Genomic DNA, 20,418 nt, shown 5'->3' with positions numbered 1-20,418 from the left:
CTGCTGCGCCACTCGAGAGCACCTTGACTACCTCCCAGTAGCACTCACTTCTGTCATCATGAAGAGCTTTGAGAGGCTAGTTAAGGATCATATCACCTCTACCTTACCTGACACCCTAGACCCACTTAAATTCGCTTATTGCCCCAATAGATCCACAGACGATGCAATCGTCATTGCACTGCACACTGCCCTATCCCACCTGGACAAGAGGAATAACTATGTAAGAATGCTGTTATTGACTATATGCACAGCCTTCAACACCATAGTACCCTCCAAGCTTATCATCTAGCTCGGGGCCCTGGGTCTGAACCCCGCCCTGTGCAACTGGGTCCTGGACTTCCTGACGGGCCGCCCCCAGGTGGTGAAGGTAGGAAACAACACCTCCACTTCACTTATCCTCGACACAGGGGCCCCACAAGGGTGCATACTCAGCCCCCTCCTGTACTCCCTGTTCACCCATGACTGTGTGGTCACACAGCCTCCAACTCAATCATCAATTTAGCAGACGACACAACCATTGTATGCCTGATTACCAACAATGATGAGACAGCCTACAGGGAGGAGGTGAGGGCCCTGGCGGAGTGATGCCAGGAAAATAACCTCTCCCTCAACATCAACAAAACGAAGGAGCTGATCCTGGACTTCAGGAAAAAGCAGAGGGAGCACGCCCCTATCCACATCCACAGTGCCTCTTCAACCTCAGAAGGCTGAAGAAATTTGGCTTGGCACCTAAGACCCTCACAAACTTTTACAGATGCACAATTGAAAGCATTCTGTCGGGCTGTATCACCGCCTGGTACGGCAACTGCACCTCCCACAACCACAGGGCTCTCCAGAGGGCATCACCGGTGGCACACTGCCTGCCCTCCAGGACACCTACAGTACCCAATGTCACAGGAAGAAGATCATCAAGGACATGAACCACCCAAGCCACAGCCTTTTCACCCCACTATCATCCAGAAGGCGAGGTTGGTACAGGTGCAGCAAAGCTGAGAATGAGAGACTAAAAAACAGCTTCTATCTCAAGGCCATCATACTGTTAAATAGCCATCACTAACCGGCTACCACCCGGTTACTCAACCCTGCACCTTAGAGGCTGCTGCCCTATATACAGTTGAAGTCGGAAGTTAACATACACTTAGGTTGGAGTCATTAAAACTCGTTTTTCAACCACTCCACAAATTTCTTGTTCACAAACTATAGTTTTAGCAAGTTGGTTAGGACATCTACTTTGTGCATGACACATGTCATTTTCCCAACAATTGTTTACAGACAGATTATTTCACGTATAATTCACTGTATCACAATTCCAGTGGGTCAGATGTTGACTGTGCCTTTAAACATCTTGGAAAATTCCAGAAAATGATGTCATGGCTTTAGAAGTTTCTGATAGGCTAATTGACATAATTTGAGTAAATTGGAGGTGTACCTTTGGATGTATTTCAAGGCCTACCTTTAAACTCAGTGCTTCTTTGCTTGACATTATGGGAAAATCAAAAGAAATCAGCCATTACCTCAGATAAAAAATTGTAGACCTCCAAACATCTGGTTCATTCTTGGGAGCAATTTCCAAACGCCTGAAGGTACCACATTCATCTGTACAAACAATAGTATGCAATTATAAACACCATGGGACCATGCAGCTGTCATACCGCTCAGGAAGGAGACACGTTCTGTCTCCTAGAGATGAACATACTTTGGTGCGAAAAGTGCAAATCAATCCCAGAACAACAGCAAAGGACCTTGTGAAGATGCTGGAGGAAACAGGTACAAAAGTATCTCTATCCACAGTAAAACAAGTCCAATATCGACATAACCTGAATGGCCGCTCAGCAAGGAAGAAGCCACTGCTCAAAAACTGCCATAAAAAAGCCAGACTACGGTTTGCAACTGCACATGGGGACAAAGATCGTACTTTTTGGAGAAATGTTCTCCTGTCTGATGAAACTAAAATAGAACTGTTTGGCCATAATGGCCATTGTTGTTTGGAGGAAAAAGGGGGATGCTTGCAAGCCGAAGAACACCATCCCAACCGTGAAGCACAGGGGTGGCAGCATCATGTTGTGGGGGTGCTTTGCTGCAGGAGGGACTGGTGCACTTCACAAAGTAGATGGCATCATGAGGGAGGAAGACTATGTGGATATATTGAAGCAACATCTCAAGACATCAGTTAGGAAGTTAAAGCTTGGTTGCAAATGGGTCTTCCAAATGGACAACGACCCCAAGCATACTTCCAAAGTTTGGCAAAATGGCTTAGGACAAGAAAGTCAAGGTATTGGAGTGGCCATCACAAAGCCCTGACCTTAATCCTTTAGAAAATTTGAGGGCAGAACTGAAAAAGCATGTGCGAGCAAGGAGGACTACAAACCTAATTCAGTTACACCAGCTCTGTCAGGAGGAATGTGCCAAAATTAACCCAACAATTTAAAGGCAATGCTACCAAATACTAATTGAGTGCATGTAAACTTCTGACCCACTGGGAATGTGATGAAAGAAATAAAAGCTGAAATAAATCATTCTCTCTACTATTATTCTGACATTTCACATTCTTAAAATAAAGTGGTGATCCTAACTGACATAAGACAGGGAATTTTCACTAGGATTAAATGTCAGAAATTGTGAAAAACTGAGTTTAAATGTATTTGGCTAAGGTGTATATAAACTTCTGACTTTAACTGTACATAGACATGGAATCACTGGTCACTTTAATAATGTTTACATACTGCTTTACTCATTTCATATGTATATACTGTATTCTTTTTTACTGTATTTTAGTCAATGTCGCTCTGACATTGCTCATCCTAATACTTAAATATTTCTTAATTCCATTATTTTACTTTTAGATTTGTGTTTTGTTGTGAATTGTTAGATACTACTGCACTGTTGGAGCTAGGAACACAAGCATTTTGCTACACCTGCAATAACATCTGCTAAATATGTGTATGGAACCAATACATTTGATTTAATTTAGTTGAAGCGGTCAGTTGGTTAATTAAGTACAATATTTTGTACTAGTTTGGACATTACTACTGCCGGTTTGAAACTTTTGAAAAAGCTAACATACTGGTGATAGTGATGGGAAATTCTGCTCTTTTTACTGACTCAGATATTTTTCGACACGTTTAAGCAAAATAACAAAAATGTCAACTAATTTTGTTATTTGAGTTAACAAAAGCACGTAGGACCGCCTACCGGCAACCGATTAAATGAAAACTCAAAAGTCATGATTCTATGAGACTCTCGTTCACGTGTCTTTCACCACAGGGGACTTATTGGAGCTGTCATTTGTGACTGAGACTTGTAAACGTGTGCTTTACACAATGCACATTTGTTGATTGCTGGGCATACAAATAAGATTATTTCTTGATATTTGATACAAACGAGGTCTAGTTGTGGCCGCAACCGGACTAGATTGTGAACCACTCTTGGCGGAATGCATTGCTTGACTGCGGTGAGGATGATAAGTACAGTAGCCTGACGACTCACACTAAATTCTTCCGCTGCTCTGTCGTTCGCTAAATAGCCTATTGTAAAAACTCACGTCAGTGTGCGTGGCGTTGAGTTTGGCCGGAGCAAGGAGTCTGGGTAGCCCGGCATAAGCACAGTTGTTCGCAAACTGCAGCTCCCCAAACAATTTGTTTCGAGTTTATTGAGCAGAGTCTGTGTATGATAATCTAAAAAAGCTGTGTCCATCATAGCATTAAATAATCAATGAATCGCAGTCATTCTTGCACCATGCGATCAATGATCATTTCTAAACATGTCTCTTTCTTCTCTACGCTAATGATCCATTTTCCAGCGCGCATATGACAAACAGTCGGTGGTCGGAGCACGTCTTTGGAGCCGCTGAGCCGGAGGAGCGTGTATCAGTCCTGCTGTAGGACTCATTGCGGCCAGCACTAGCAGGTCAAACGAACTACTAAAATGAACGAGTCACTCAGAAAAACCGATTTATGACTCTCAAGTCAGTAGAAAGAGGTGTTTGCAAACTGCACTTCACTATAACATAAGTGCATGTGACAGATGGGAGCAATAATGCATGTTCTGTTGCACTCTTCAGTTGGCGCCTCTTTCCTATATTAAGAGGGTTGAACAATGGTTGTTGTGATATAATGCTCACTTCATTGAGAATGTATGTGCAGTTGAAATTTGGCCATAGAATCAATGACTGGAAAATACGTATCTTCACCTTTTTTTAAATTTTTTATTCAGCACCTAAAATGCTCCAGATGACATCTTTTCAACGTCATTTTGTTTACTGGGAAGGATGATCTTTTCTCTTATTTGCCGGCCAGGTCAGCAGTCCAAAAAAAGACTTCGACGTTCCCCCTCCACCTCCTATTGCCCCCTCCACCTCCTATTGCTTTCACCGTGGACATACTTTCACTGGGATCACAGAATAACATTGTGTGATGTCTTTTCTATTTAAAAAAAAAAGAGAGCTGGTTTTAATCAATCTAGCAGATGGATGCTCCCAGTACCCTCTTCAGAGAGCTACTGTAAGGGCCTAACAGGGTGAACTCTGTCTCTGTGTTAGGTAAGAGGTCTCTGTTAAGGTGTTTGCTAGACATTCGTTGAGACGTGGAGAACGACTGAGAGAGTTATGTCACAGTAGTTATCAAAGTGTCATACCTAACAAACACCTTTACGGTGACCTCTTATTTATCCCAGAGTAGAAATGTATTCTATTTGGCCTTGGAGGGAGAGAGAGGGAATGGGAACAATCAGACAGACAGGCAGGCAGACAGAGGAAGAGAGAGAGGGAGAGAAAGGGGTGAGAGAAAGTGGCCGACTTGTCTACCGCAACGATTTATGTATACACTAGATGACTGATAGGGGGTGCTGTGTTGAAGTCACCATGCCCACGCCATTGTAAAAAACAATAATTGGGAAGCTATATAACTGCATTTATTAATGTACATTCGTTTTTGCCACATTTATTATATTACAGACAGCTTAATGCATACTTGTAAATTATATTATGTGAGTTAAACATACAAATAAAAAAAATATAAAAACATTTTCCTTAAAGTATATATTTTTGAGTTTACTAATGTTACTGTCCCCAATATAACAGCAAAATATTTAAATACATGTAATTTTGTCCTTCAAATATTTAATTGAAATACTGTAGAATTCCAGTCACTCCTATGAAGGACTGCTCCTACTGAGGAATGCCAATATGGCCGACTGGTCGGCCAATACATAGCATCAACAATCCAGTGTTTATATACATCTATACATCATTGGACCAACTGCTACATACTTGTATGTTTAGAACCAGGTGTGAGGCCTTTAACAGATCACTGCCTACACCTAACCGCTCCCTGTCATTAAGACCTATGTAGATGGTTAGGGATGGAGAAGTCACCCTTAGGCACAGATCTAGGATCAGCTTACCTTCCCAGAAACCTTAACCACTAGGGGTGAAACACCCTAACAGACATTGGATCAGTGTCTATGGCAAGTTCATTCTACTCTCATTGTAAGCAGCTGGGCTAGCATTAGCCGTTGGTATCAGCACCAGTGGGAGTTTGTGACTCAAGTCGAGTCTAACCACTGATACAGGGTCAGATTTGTATCTCCATATATGTCAGGGTAAGAGGTAGAGTAATCTGATCCTAGATCTGTGGTTAAGGGCAATTTCTACATTCTTCTGGTTAGCTCTGGTCCTGGCCAGGTTGATAGGGTTGTGTCTGGAGACAGATGTTATATATCTATAGGACCAGGTGGTGTGGTGCAGAAATTACCCCTCTGTGTTTAGTTTGTAAACTGACTCTGCCTTCCACTAATGGAGGGGTGTGTGAACTCTGAATTTGCTGTCTGAGTGTGTCCATCAGGTGTTTTTGAGTAATACCAGTCGAGGAATTCACTAAAAGCTCAGACTCTCTCCTAACTCGTCTTAAGAACCCCTCTCCCCCTCACCCCCTTCTCTCCTCACCTTCTCCCCCGACCGAATGTGCTCCCTGCCCCTCATCCACACCTCTACTCACCCTCTCCCCTACACCAAAGTGCTCCCTGCCCTCTTTATACAGCTGGTATAAACTAGGACTATGACGATCACATGTCAGGGTGTTAGTTTAACCCTCCCCTAATCCATCCACCTCAGATTATTACTGGCTGTCACAGACAGAGAGTTTTACTACCATTGGCATCACTGCTTTTAACTGTCATCACTTGGGGAGGGCAATAACTACTCTCTTTCACCACCCTGTGGTGAAGGTTGGGTAATGCATGTTTAGATCTGTTGTAGCACTGTCTGTCTTGCACACATTTGTAGGGAAAATATCAGTTTAGGCAAATATACACTTCCAAACACACATACTGTGTAGTCTCTCTCTGTCTCTTTCTCAGAACCAGAATATCACCATTTGAATCCCATACCCCCGTCTATAGCCACAAGCCTCAGCATGCCCACAGTGGAGTCTCTTTATCGCTATAGACCTATAGCACAATCACCACCACATCTAGCTCCGTCTATATACTGAGGGGTTCTGTAGAAACTTGCTTCCTCGCTAAAATGTGCCATCACACCATGGTTATTATAGTAAATTAAAACTGAAACTAAAACAAATACTAATCATGAAAAAACAGCTTCGTAAACTGAAATAAAATAATTAACAAACCTGTTTGAAAAACTAAAACTATACTGAAACTATTATCTTTGACTCGAAAACAAACTGTTTTCAAATAAAAACCATCATGACTTATGTTCAGTTTATGTTTTTTACCTGGTCAAAAATCGAATGTGGTTTTCAAACTTTTGGGGGGTTATTCAAGCTACTGAAGCTGGTGGGTAAATGTGGCCAGGAGGTAGCTATGTTTCAGATAGGCCTAGCTTGTGAATCACTACAGAGAGGAAGAGGACAAGCGAGAGGCTTGACTCTTCCCAAAATCTGTCCACGCAAAAATACAGCGAGAAGCAGAGGAAGTGGGTATTTTTTGTATGGAGGTCAATGAGAGAATGTCAAATTTGGTAAAAAGAAAATGTACAGTATTTGCTCATTTGCTACTTCAGGCTTATTTGATAGAATAGCTGTAATGTTTAGGTCCTTATGAATGTACTGATATAAGTGGATGCACGTGGCAGTTGTGCCTGTTGTTCACACGTGTATCTGCCCTCTCATTGGCTAGAATGTCTGTGCCTGATCCCGCGTCCTCACCGCCTTTGCAGACATTTATTCCCATTATTATTGCGGTCAGTCCAGTATCTTGTCAGTATATAGATCATCTTTGATCACAATTACTAGCTATCACTAGCTAACAGGGGGAAAAATATAAATAAAACTAATATAAAAACACAAAACTATAATAACCTTGCATCACACAAACACAGGCACGAACACACATACACACATACCCATGCTTACACACACACACAGATAAAACTAAAACAAGATGGACACCTTGAAATTTGTCGTTGAATGTTCCCTCACGTTTAAACTCCCTCTCACCTCTCCTCCTCATCCCCAAAGGTAACCTCTACTTCCCTTTCTTTCAAGGACTTCCTATGATGTCATATATTTGGTCATGGAAGTTAACATCCCCTCTTTCGCCATCTCCTCTTCTTTCCCCCTCCAGAAGAGGAGTCCTCTTTTGATGATATAGGACTGTACTCTACCTTTCCTGCACTCCAAGCTTAGGTTCCCTTCTCACCATGTATTTCCCCCCTGTGTCTCTCCAGGGGCGTCCAGGGGCCTTGGGGCCAGTAGGACCCAGTGGACCAGAGGGCTTCCCAGGTGACCAAGGGCCTTCAGGGCCCAAAGGAGAAAAGGGTCACGTCGGACTCGGGGGCCCCTCTGGGCTGAAAGGAGAAAAGGGGCCTATGGGCGTACCAGGGTTCCCAGGAACCGACGGAGTCCCAGTGAGTATTGTAGCGCACGCACGCACGCACACACGCACACACACCCTAACCCTATCTTTCTCTCTAGGGTCACCCAGGTGCGGACGGTGGCAGGGGTCTACCGGGAGCAGACGGGTGCAACGGTACCCAGGGAGACCCAGGTCCCAGAACTCTAAACGGAGGAATACCTGGAGCTCCAGGACTCTCTGTGAGTAACATCTGTTATCTAAACTGTCTACGTGCTACTATACTATTATCATCTGTAGCTGTAGGGTTGTCCTCTGTGGCTCAGTTGGTAGAGCAGGGCTTTTGCAACGCCAGGAGAGTGGGTTTGATTCTCTGCACCACCCATACGTAAAATGTATGCACTAAGTCGCTTTGGATAAAAGTGTCTGCTACAGTGCCTTCAGAAAGTATTCACACCCCTTGACTTTTTCCACATTTTGTTGTGTTATAGTCTGATTTTAGAATAGATTACATTGAGATTTGGTGATTACAAATGTATTAAAAATGAAAAGCTGAAATGTCTTCAATAAATATTGAACACTTTTGTTGTGGCAAGCCTATACAGTTCAGGAGTAAAACTTTGCTTAACAAGTCACTTAAATAAGTTGCATGGACTCTGTGTGCAATAATAGTGTTCAACATGATTTTTTATGAATACCTCATCTCTGTACTCCACACATACAATGATCTGTAAGGTCCCTCAGTTGAGCAGTGAACTTCAAGCACAGATTCAACCACAATGACCAGGGAGGTTTTCCAATACCTCGCAAAGAAGGGCACCTATTGGTAGATGGGTAAAAATACAAATAAAAAGCAGAGATTGATAATCCCTTTGAGCATGGTGAAGTTATTAATTACACTTTGGATAGTGAATAAATACACCCAGTTAATACAAAGATACAGGTGTCCTTCCTAACTCAGTTGCCGGGGAGGGAAAAAATAGCTCAGTGATTTCACCGTGAGGCCAATGGTGTCTTTAAAACAGTTACAGTTCAACGGCTGTGATAGGAGAGAACTGAGGATGGATCAACAACATTTTAGTTACTCCACAATACTAGCCTAAATGATAGAGTGAAAAGAAGGAAGCCTGTACATAATGCAAATATTCCAAAACATTCATCTTGTTTGCACTAAGGCGCTAAAGTAATACTTTTTTAAAAATGTGGCAAAGAAATGTACTTCATGTCCTGAATACAAAGCTTTATGTTTGGGGCAAATCCAACACACCACATCACCGAGTACCACTCTTCATATTTTCAGGCATGGTGGTGGCTGCATCATGTTATAGGTATGCTTGTCATCGGTATGTTTGTCATCTTTTTTTGCTACGCACAGGCAAAATCCTAGAGGAAGACCTGGTTCAATCTGCTTTCCAACAGACACTGGGAGACAAATTCACCTTTCAGCAGGACAATAACCTAAAACACAAGGCCAAATATACACTGGAGTTGCTTACCAAGATGACTTTGAATGTTCCTGAGTGGTCTAGTTAGAGTTACGACTTAAATTGGCTTGAAAATGGCTGTCTAGCAATGATCAACAACCAACTTGTTAAAAATAAAAATAGTGATGTGGAATAGTTGTACAATATAGGTGTGCAAAGCTCTTACAGGCTTTTATGTAAATGAGGTATTTCTGTCTTTCATTTTCAATACATTTGCAAACATTTCTAAACACATGTTTTCACTTTGTCCTTTGGGGGTGTTGTCTGGGTGAGATAAAAAAATATACATATTTCATCCATTTTGAAAACAGGTTGTAACACAGCAAAATGTGAAATAAGTCAAGGGGTATGAAACATTTCTGAAAGGCACTGTAAATGGCATATATTATTATTGTTCTTATTATCATGATTGTAGAGTATCTTTGTACTGTAAGACGAAATGATCTAGTGTAGTGCGTGTTGGACCAAACTGGATTCGCTGTGGGTAACAACTATCATTTACATCAGTACTATATGACTGTAACGAGAGTCATCTATTAACAGGTGGCGGTGGTTAGAACGCCGGGCCAGTAACGCCGGGCCAGTAACCAAAGCATAGCTGGTTTGAATCCCTGAGCTGACTGGGTGTGGGGGGTCAGCATGGAGTGAGCTGGCAGCCGGAAGGTTACAGGCTTTAATGTGCTATGACCTCTCTCTCTCTCTCTCTCTCTCTCTCTCTCTCTCTTTCTCTCTCTCTCTCTCTCTCTCTCTCTCTCTCTCTCTCTCTCTCTCTCTCTCTCTCTCTCTCTCTCTCTGTCTTTCACTCTCTCGCTCTCCAACAGGGGCCCACTGGTCCTAAAGGACAGAAGGGAGAGCCTGTATACGTTGGACTCAGTGGGGTAACACACACACACACACACACACACACACACACACACAAGGATATTATCAGGAAAAGTTTGACATTGCTTCCTCTCCCTCCTTCCCTACCTCATCTGTCCTATCCTGGAGATTGTTTAGAGAAAGGGGGATGATGTTGTTGCTATAATGTCATCCATTGAGGTCAGTCTGACCTGAGACGGACTCTCTTTCCTTCCTCCCTACGTCCCTCTTTCCCCCGAGTCTATGTTTACAATGAACTGGGGCCAGTTGTGTAGCTCACAGTTTATCTTGTTTCCTTACAGGGAGTTCCTGGTCGGCCTGGACTGGATGGTGTACCTGTAAGACATCTCCTTACTACACATCAATATACTGGATCTCTTCCTGTATATGTAGTGTGTTTGATAACTTGGTGTGTTCCTAACCGGGTTCCTAAGGGTTCTATGTGTTCTGTGTTCCTGACCCGCTCTTCTGCGTTATGTTTCTCTCCGTAGGGTCCGAGAGGTCCAGACGGCCCCAGAGGTCCTGATGGATTCATTGTACGTACACGCACGCACGCACGCACACACACACACACACACACACACACACACACACACACACACACACACACACCTGTCTATGTTGCTCTAGATACAATATACCATTAATATACTGTATGTACTCAGTATATTACAGGAACTATTTTATCCCAAACAGTGTCATGACAACCTTTGCATTACACAGAGTGTTTGTCATGTTTAATCTACACATTGGTTAATAAGACTAAAGCCAGTGACTTGGGGGAACATACCTCTCTTATTGTCTCTTATTGACTGTCTATTTTACAATAGAATCTAATAGATATAATAGATCAGTCTTCTCTCCAGCTGACTTCCTGTCTGTGTTGTGTTGTGTTGTTTTTCTCCAGGGTGCTCCAGGCCCCCCCGGTCCCCCTGGCCCTGTAGTAAGTACTGGACAACACTAGATAGGGGAAAACTCCTGACCCTTCAGTAGTTATAGGCCTGGAGTTTTCCTGCTCTGCTAACATGATGCCGCTGGCCCTTTAGTAAGTGCTGGACAACACTACAGTGGTGGAAAAAGTACCCAATTGTCATACTTTTTACTCAAGTAAAAGTAAAAGTCACCCAGCAAAATACAGTACTACTTGAGTAAAAGTCTAAAGGTATTTGGTTTTAAATATACTTAAGTATCAAAAATAAAAGTATAAATCATTTCGCATTCCTTATAATAAGCAAACAAGACTGCACAATTTTCTTGTTTTTTCTTATTTACGTAGATAGCCAGGTGCATACTCCAACATTTTAGTGTTTAGTGATTCTGTCAGTGTGTGTGAATTGGACCATTTTGCTTTCCTGATGAGCATTGGAAATGTAACGGGTACTTTTAGGTGTCAGGGAAAATGTATGGAGTAAAAAGTACATTATGTTCTTCAGGAATGTAGTGGGAAAAAAGTTAAATTTGTCAAAAATATAAAACGTAAAGTACATATATCCCAAAAACCGACTTAAGTAGTACTTGAAAGTACTAAAGGTTTACTTAAGTACTTTACACCACTGCAACACTAGACACGTGACCTGAAAGTCCTGCTCAGACTGAGGCTGTCCTAAAATGGACACCATACTGACCTCAGAGACAGCCTGTCTGCTCCATAGAAACGAATAAGGTTCTCTATGGTGGAGACAGTGTAATGACACCACCAAACAGATAGAGGGGAGTGTGTACTAAATAACTAAAAGCTGTGTACTTCATGTTGCTTTTGTCATAATGGAGATTGTCTGTGGTTCATTCCAAGTTATTGCCGACAGATGCTATGTAAATTCAGTCCATATTGGGGACTTTTGTTACCGGTGACTTATATGGAGACTGTTACAATGACTATACAGTACCAGTCAAAAGTTTGGACACATCTACTCATTTAAGGGTTTTCCTTTATTTTTACTATTTTCTACATTGTAGAATAGTAGTGAAGACATCAAACTATTAAATAACCCATAAGGAATCATGTAGTAACCAAAAAAGTGTTAAACAAATCAAAATATATTGCATATTTTAGATTCTTCAAAGTAGCCACCCTTGGTGACAGCTTTGATGACAGCTTTGCACACTCTTGGCATTCTCTCAACCAGCTTCACCTGGAATGCTTTTCCAACAGTCTTGAAGGAGTTCCCACATATGCTGAGCACTTGTTGGCTGCTTTTCCTTCAGTCTGCGGTCAAACTCATCCCAAAGCATCTCAAGTGGGTTGAGGTCGGGTGATTGTGGAGGCCAGGTCATCTGATGCAGCACTCATCACTCTCCTTGGTCAAATAGCCCTTACACAGCCCGGAGGTGTGTTGAGTCATTGTCCTGTTGAAAAACAAATGATAGTCCCTCTAAGTGCAAACCAGATGGAATGGCGTATCGCTGCAGAATGCTGTGGTAACCATGTTTGTTAGGTGTGCCTTGAATTCTAAATAAATCACAGACAGTGTGACCAGCAAAGCACCATCACACCTCCTCCTCCATGCTTCACGGTGGTTACCACACATGCGGAGATCATCCGTTCACCTACTCTGCTTCTCACAAAGACATCTCAAATTTGGTCTCAGACCAAAAAGGACAGATTTCCACAGGTCTAATGTCCATTGCTCGTGTTTTTTCTTATTGGTGTCCTTTAGGAGTGGTTTCTTTGCAGAAATTAGACCATGAAGGTCTGATTCACGCAGTCTCCTCTGAACAGTTGATGTTGAGATTTGTCTGTTACTTCAACTCTGTGAAGCATTTATTTGGGCTGCAGTTTGAGGTTGGTAACTCTAAAGAACTTATCCTCTGTAGCAGAGGTAACTTTGGGTCTTCCTTTCCTGTGACGGTCCTCATGAGAGCCAGTTTCATCATAGCTCTTTATGGTTCTTGCGACTGCACTTGAAGAAACTTTTTCCGCATTGACTTACCTTCATGTCTTAAAGTAATGATGGACTGTCGTTTCTCTCTGCTTATTTGAGCTGTTCTTTCCATAATATGGACTTGGTATTTTACCAAATAGGGCTATCTTCTGTATACCGCCCCTATCTTGTCACAACACAACTGATTGGCTCAAACGCATTAAGAAGGAAAGAAATTCCACAAATTAACAAGGCACACCTGTTAATTGAAATGCATTCCAGGTCATGAAGCTGGTTGAGAGAATGCCAAGAGTGTGCAAAGCTGTCATCAAGGTAAAGAGTGGCTACTTTGAAGAATCTCAAATATAAAATATGTTTTGATTTGATTAACACTTTTTTAGTTACTACATGATTCCATATGTGTTATTTCATAGTTTGATGTATTCACTATTATTCTACAATGTAGAAAGTAGTAAAAATAAAGAAAAACCCTTGAATGAGTAGGTGTGTGCAAACTTTTGACTGGTACTGTATATTGAACAAACATATAAACGTGACATGCAACAATCTCAACGATTTTACTGAGTTCATATGAGGAATATACAGTTCATATAAGGAAATAGGTAAATTAAATAACTAAATTAGGCCCTAATCTATGTATTTCACATGACTGGGCAGAGGTGCCGCCGTGGATGGGCCTGGGAGGGCAAAGGCCCCCCTACTTGGGAGCCAGGACCAGCCAATAAAAATGACTTTATACCCACATAAGGGCTTTATTGCAGACATAAATAGTCCTCAGTTTCATCAGCTGTCCAGGTGGCTGATCTCAGACGATCCCGCAGGTGACGAAGCCAAATGTGGAGGTCCTGGGCTGGCATGGTTACACTTGGTCTGCGGTTGTGAGGCCTGTTGGACGTACTGCCAAATTCTCTAAAACAACGTTGGGGCAGCTTATGGTAGAGAAATGAAAATTATATTCTCCGGCAACAGCTCTGGTGGACATTGCTGCAGTAAGCATGCAAATTGCACACTACCTCAAAACTTGAGATATCTGTGGCATTGTGTTGTGTGACAAAACTGCACATTTTCGAGTGGCCTTTTATTGTCCCCAGCACAAGTTGCACCTGTGTAATGATTATGCTATTTAATCAGCTTCTTAATATTCCAAATCCTGTCAGGTGGATGGATTATCTTGGCAAAGGAGAAATGCTCACTAACAGGGATGTTAACAAAAACATTTGAGAGAAATAAGCTTTTTGTGCGTATGTAACATTTCTGGGAACTTTTATTTCAGCTCATGAAACATGTGACCAACACTTTACATGTTGCGTTTATATTTTTTGTTCAGTATAGTTACATCCATACAATTGTACAATGCTTGTCATGTGTAGGGTGATGTGTTGTTGTCCAAATGCAATACCCACTCTTGTTTTCCAGGGAAGCTCCAGTCTAGGGTTTCAGGGGGAGCCAGGAGACAAGGTACGCACCAACAAAACAACACAACTAATTAGTAGATGTTAATGAATGATTTTATTGATTAGTAATCAATTAATCATATCAGTTGATTAGGTCTTATTCGCTCACCCGACCCAACCAGAACTTCCCCCCACCCCATCTAACCATACCTACTGTACCCCTTCTTATCACTCATTGGATTTCAGCTATATTGAGAAGTAATTGATTTATTACATCAGTTTATTACATCAGTCTAAAGCTAAATTATAGCTTTAGACTGTTGAAAGAGTTGCAATATGACATAATCTGCATCCCAAATTGCACTGTATTCCTTATATAGTGCACTACTTTTGACCAGAGCCTATTTGTATCTATATGTCTTTCCCAATGGGAGGGAGACTGGGAACTTTATCCTCACTGTAGATCAAATTAGATCAAACTGAAGACAGCCGGCTTAGGTTATTCTAGCTGTGTGTGTGTGTGTGTGTGTGTGTGTGTGTGTGTGTGTGTGTGTGTGTGTGTGTGTGTGTGTGTGTGTGTGTGTGTGTGTGTGTGTGTGTGTGTGTGTGTGTGTGTGTGTGTGTGTGTGTGTGTGTGTGTGTGTGTGTGTGCATGCGTGCGTGCGTGCTGAGGATGGTTAAAATGCATGATGAAGGATGTCTTTTTGACCTCTGTGTGCATGCCATGTAATCTTTCTTGGTGATGGTTTGACACATCCTCTTCCCCTCTATTCAACCTCCTCTCACCTCCACCCCCCCACCCTTCCCCCCACACCCCCCCCCTCCCGGGCCTTACATACATCCAACAGTACATTACCCTTCAGCCCCAACACTTCCTCCATCCATCTCCCCTGACCTCCTCCCTCATCCCCCTCTTCTCTCTGTTTTTTCCACTGACACATCTACCTCAATATATCACCAGTATCAGTGGTGGCGAGTGGGTGGAGACATGGGAGGATGGGCTCATTGTAATGGCTGGAATGGAAAGAATGGAATGGTATTATTACATCGTTTCCATGTGTTTGATACCATTCACTCCATTTCAGTCATTATTAGGAGCCATCCTCCCCTCACCAGCCTCCTCTGGTTTGTTCCATCTCTATTATTAAAATATGATCTTGTCTTCAATGATTTTACAGTTTACCCCTGGTGTGTTTATAATTTCATGACAGTACTGCCACTGGGACCACTAGAGCCCAATGGAGGCGGCCATTTTGTTTCTCATTCTGAATCTGAACTCTTAACAAATCTGACCTCTAACAAATCTAAACGAAAATGATAACAATCTAATATATAATTGAAGGAACGAACAGTTGGCCTGTGGCATTACTATAATAGCATGTTTCCTTACTGTTGGATGGCAGCTCAGAGATTATTCTAGAACTTTTCATCACCCTCATAAAAGTCAATCACTTGTGGACTCTACTAAAAGTAGTCTTAGTACAGAAGTTATGTACTGTCTGTCGGATAAAAGCCTCTGCTAAATGGCATGTTTATTACGTCTGTGTTAAGACTACTTCTAGTTGGTAGAAACAGACAATAACATATAGCATATTGTATCTATAAGATTCCCAACTAACTATAAAATCCACTTTATTGTATTATATTTCCACCAATAGGATCTCTGAGCTGTCATGTGGGTGGGCGTGTCGTGGTCTGTGATTGGTGCTGGAATCACTTGCTCCCGCTTCCTGTGCTGCGTTATTTTCCTTTGACCTTATTTGGGCATGGTGGTGCTGGAAACATCCTGGGAGTTTTGCCTCAGTATTCAGTATCCGTTGCATTTGACCACCAGTGAGAATGAATGACCCACTAACATTCACCATCGATCCGTCAATGGAGAAATCCGCCATCTTGCCATCTTCTCCTCCCTGCATGTATCTTGTTGTTCAACCCCCCCAACAACAAACAAACAAACAAACAAACAATAACAAACTACTAATTGGAAGTCGTGTTGAAAGAGGAACAGCTAGATTCACTGATAAGCCTTTGGGATAGATGATAAGCAAACATTTGAGTAAAGTCAGTTATTTATCCCTTTAATTCAAAAAAATTCTATATTCTATATTTTCTGTTTTGGCCTGAGGAAATGGCTCTTTAAATTGTTTTCTTCTCAGTGACGTATCGGAAGAAAAATTAAGTCGGCCAGAGCTCTCTCTCTCTCTCCCTTTCTCTCTTTATCAATCCCCCTCTTTCTCTTCAATTCTCTCCCTACCGTTCTCTCTTTATCAATCTCCCTCATACACTTTCCTCTTACTCCTCCAATCCTGTCTCCCCTTCTTCGCCTATGGGTTGTTCCACGAAATAGGTGCATTTTGCGTCCCTTTATATTTGAAGTAGACACTGTGAACCAATACTGTTATGTTAAATGAAGTGCCCTTTAGTATCGACCACATGGATAATTAAATACATCTTATTTTTAAGATGAATAAAGGCTTGCTAAAAATAAGATGGTGAAGCTTGCATTCAATTGCCACTCCCTGTTCCACACTTCAAACTTCCATTCCCTGTGTCACAAAGGGATTCATGACATATTTAAGATGAAATCGTCAACCCTGTTTCGATCAACCCTGTTACTTTATTTGGCACTTAAATGACATTAGATTAGAGAGGTTAATAGTCACATGTACAGTGTTGCAGATGTAACTACAGGGTACAGTTAGATTCTTGAGCTCCGAGCTCCAACAATGCAGGACGGAGGTAGCTGACTAGCGGTGGCTATTCAGCAGCCTGATGGTCAGGGGGTTGAAGCTATTGGCCAGTCGTACAGTTTTTGCCATGATGCACCTATACTGTCTTAGTGATGGAAACGGTCGAGAACAGGCCACGGCTCGGGTCACTGCGGTCCCTGAGGATCTTTCTGCGACACCTGGTGTTGTAGGTGTCCTGGAGGCCATGCCGTGTGCAGCCAATGGCGTGTTCGGCTGAGCGTACCACCCTCTGTAGTGCCTTGTGGTCCTCAGCGGTGGGGTTGCCATACCCCAGGCTGTGATGCAGCCCGACAGTATGCTTTCGATGGTGCTCCTGTAGAACACTGTGAGGGCCCTTGGGGACAGGTTACATTTCTTCAGCACCCTGAGGTTGAAGAGTCGCTGTCGTGCCTTCTTCACCACGGTGTCGTTGTGGTCTAGGCACTTACTGTAGGCATTTTTATTATTTAACCCCTTGAGATGGGAAAACTAGTTTTTTTATGAATGTGCTATTTATTTTGTGAAATATTTTTTTTTATACCAAGTTACACTTCTCAAAAGGGACCGAATTGGTGGAACGACCCTTATGCAATCCCACCATCTCATCCCCTACTTCTCACTCTCACTTTGAGTCTTTCTGTCTTTCTCTTTTCCTCAGTCTTTTTATCTTCATTTAATTTTATCACCTTTCCTGTCGCTCTCTTTTTATTTAATGTGTTCTCCTTCTATCTCTCGTTCCCTCTTTTCCTATTTCTCCCTCTCCATCCCTCTCCTTTTCCCCTCTCTCTCCCTGGTCCTCCCTCTTCTGGCTCTCTTTCTTGCTACCTCTCCTTCTCCTCTATCTCCCCACCACTCTTTTTCCCTCTCCATCTTCTCCCTCTCGCTCAATCTTCCGCCCCCCTCCCCCACCCCACCTTTGCTCTCATACCTTCCAACTTCCAAATTCCTCCCGCACCCTTCAACCTCCTCATCCTCCCGTCTGATTGGCTAATAATGACTGACTCACATGTGTTGTCCTCTGGATCACCAGGGCGACGCAGGTCAGCCCGGACCCCGAGGCGTGCCCGGCGACGAGCCGCTAGTAGGCGCACCTATTACCACTATCTACAAAGGAGATAAGGTAACACAGACAGGAGCAGTGGTCCCCGCCCGCCGGAGGGGTGAGAAAGAGGGAGGAGAGACGGGGGGAGGAGGGGGGAGGAAGACACTGAGGCAGGGGGGAAGGGGGGGGACGAAAGGCTGGTCTAAGACACAGAATCACAAAAATATCTTGATTATATATTATGGAAAGTACTATTACAAAATACCATGGAGAGTTGAAGTTGACGTGTCTCTACTCTTTGATGACAGACAACCTGAAGTTGACAGATAACCCGATGTTGACTTGCCTCCATCTTGCCAAACTAATGTAATTCTGCTTCTGGTGTAGCACTACAAAGCACAGGGGTTGGGAAGCTCTCCAAAGCAAGTATGATGCAAATAATCAGCAACTGTACTGTTAGCTGTGGATGACATAAGGAATGATAGTGTTGGATGTAAAAACGTATTGTAATAAGGGAAGGGATAGTATACTGTGTGACTGACCGGCCCTTCATACACCCCCCCCCTGCCGCCGCCAAACTCTACCTTGCCCGAAACCCCCCACCAACCCCCGACACTACCACCCCTCCTAGGGTCACACACACACACACAGTCCGTCCCTCCAACTACCCCTACCCCCTCCTCTCTCTAGACCAACCCTCCAACCTATCCCTCCAAATCTACCTGAAAACAACTGCTGTTGCCGCCACCCAACCAATCCCCTCCCTCCTCCCCTCCTCTCCCTCAACCCCCATCGTGTTGCCATGTAAAAACTCTCTCTTCCTTGGTTACCGTTACCCAGGGCGATGTGGGCCCGCAGGGAGACCCAGGCAGGCCCTTGGTCAATGGAGTGGTGGAGTTTGTGGGCTTTCCTAAAGGAGACAAAGGACCTAAGGTTTGTGATGAGAGAAACACACGTTCAAGAGCTCCAGGGCTCCAGAGAGGAGGCCTGGGTAGCCGACCCACTCTCCCCCAGCCGGGTTGCTCCATCCTGGCATGGAGTCGAGCCGTGGTGGGGGGTGGGTGGTGGAAGGTGGTGGTGATACTATACCCCACCTATAGCTGGCTCGCTGGCTGGCTCCTGGAGTGTCATACAGTCCCCCGCGCCCCCCCCAACCATCCCCTCTCCCGGCCTACACCCCCCCCCCCCCTTCCCTCCCCCCAGTGTCCGTGTCCCATTCCATTACCCCATTATACACCCGCACCCCATCGCAATGTGATACTGCTGCTATTATTGAGTTGTTTGTTTTCTTACTGTATGTTTTTACATCAGTTGTTGCACACAGAATACAAAGTAAAGAACAGGATTAGTGTAATATTGAACGACAACGAAAATCTGCAGATATCAGTCAGTACTGTAATGTGAAGAATATCTACTGTTTGCGTCATGCACATGTTTTCAGAGAGACTTTACTAATGTTACTGTACTCTGTCAATCGGATGCTTTAGTATCACTTCTTCTAAGTGAACATAAGATATAAGCATTAGCAGTGAAATGTTTTCATCAGTCATTACTGTTATGTAACCTGTTTTTGCCTCCTCGTTGCTTTATGCTATTATTTTTTACCCCCTGAATGATGGCGTCTGGACTTTCCTCCAGTGAGGACAACTGTGGGGTTTCCATTTTGTTTCTGTAACGTTTCCTCTTGCTTTTCTCTTCCCTGCTCTCTCTCTCCATCTCCATCTCCATCTCTCTGTCTCTGTCTCTGTCTCTGTCTATCTCTGTCAGGGGGAAGGGGGATACAAAGGAGTGCGTGGACCAACTGGTAGACCCGGCCCACCTGTAAGTGTGTCTGTCTTGTCTGTTGGGGACAATAAAGATGTATTTAATTGAATAGCTATTTGCAGTAGAGCATAAAGAGTGCTTTTTAACTAAAATGGATAATGTACTGTCACTGTTAATGCTTCAAACTGTATGTGTTTCCCAAATGGCACCCTATTCCCTAATAGTGCACTACTTTTGACCAGAGCCTTAATGGGGCAATCTGCCATTGCTACAGCAATTTTTGGACAGCAAATTCATGATAATCTCAGCAAAAAAAGAAACGTCCCTTTTACAGGACCCTATCTTTACAAGGTAATTCGTCAAAATCCAAATAACTTCACAGATCTTCACTGTAAAGGGTTTAAACACTGTTTTCCATGCTTGTTCAATGAACCATAACCAATTAATGAACAT

At 43.1% G+C, this 20,418-nt stretch overlaps 1 protein-coding gene across 3 annotated transcripts in view; it reads left to right on the top strand.

Annotated features, from left to right (window-relative positions):
• col4a6 (collagen, type IV, alpha 6) overlaps positions 1-20,418 on the top strand; it is a 206,018-nt gene that overhangs the window by 144,757 nt on the left and 40,843 nt on the right. For 2 of the 3 annotated variants that reach the window (XM_055938511.1, XM_055938513.1), the window contains exons 5-13: positions 7,685-7,864; positions 7,932-8,051; positions 10,115-10,171; positions 10,457-10,492; positions 10,646-10,690; positions 11,062-11,097; positions 14,453-14,494; positions 19,042-19,134; positions 19,969-20,022. In XM_055938511.1, coding sequence (XP_055794486.1) covers positions 7,685-7,864; positions 7,932-8,051; positions 10,115-10,171; positions 10,457-10,492; positions 10,646-10,690; positions 11,062-11,097; positions 14,453-14,494; positions 19,042-19,134; positions 19,969-20,022 — 663 coding nt within the window. Of the gene's footprint in view, positions 1-7,684; positions 7,865-7,931; positions 8,052-10,114; positions 10,172-10,456; positions 10,493-10,645; positions 10,691-11,061; positions 11,098-14,452; positions 14,495-18,189; positions 18,280-19,041; positions 19,135-19,968; positions 20,023-20,418 lie in introns of all 3 variants that reach the window. The other variant, XM_055938512.1, reaches the window with a different exon arrangement.

Source organism: Salvelinus fontinalis, chromosome 11 (genome assembly GCF_029448725.1).
Source record: "Salvelinus fontinalis isolate EN_2023a chromosome 11, ASM2944872v1, whole genome shotgun sequence".
In the NCBI taxonomy this organism is placed as follows: Eukaryota; Metazoa; Chordata; class Actinopteri; order Salmoniformes; family Salmonidae; genus Salvelinus; species Salvelinus fontinalis.
Note: the sequence above shows the minus strand (reverse complement) of the source record. Positions and strands in the feature narration are given on the sequence as shown.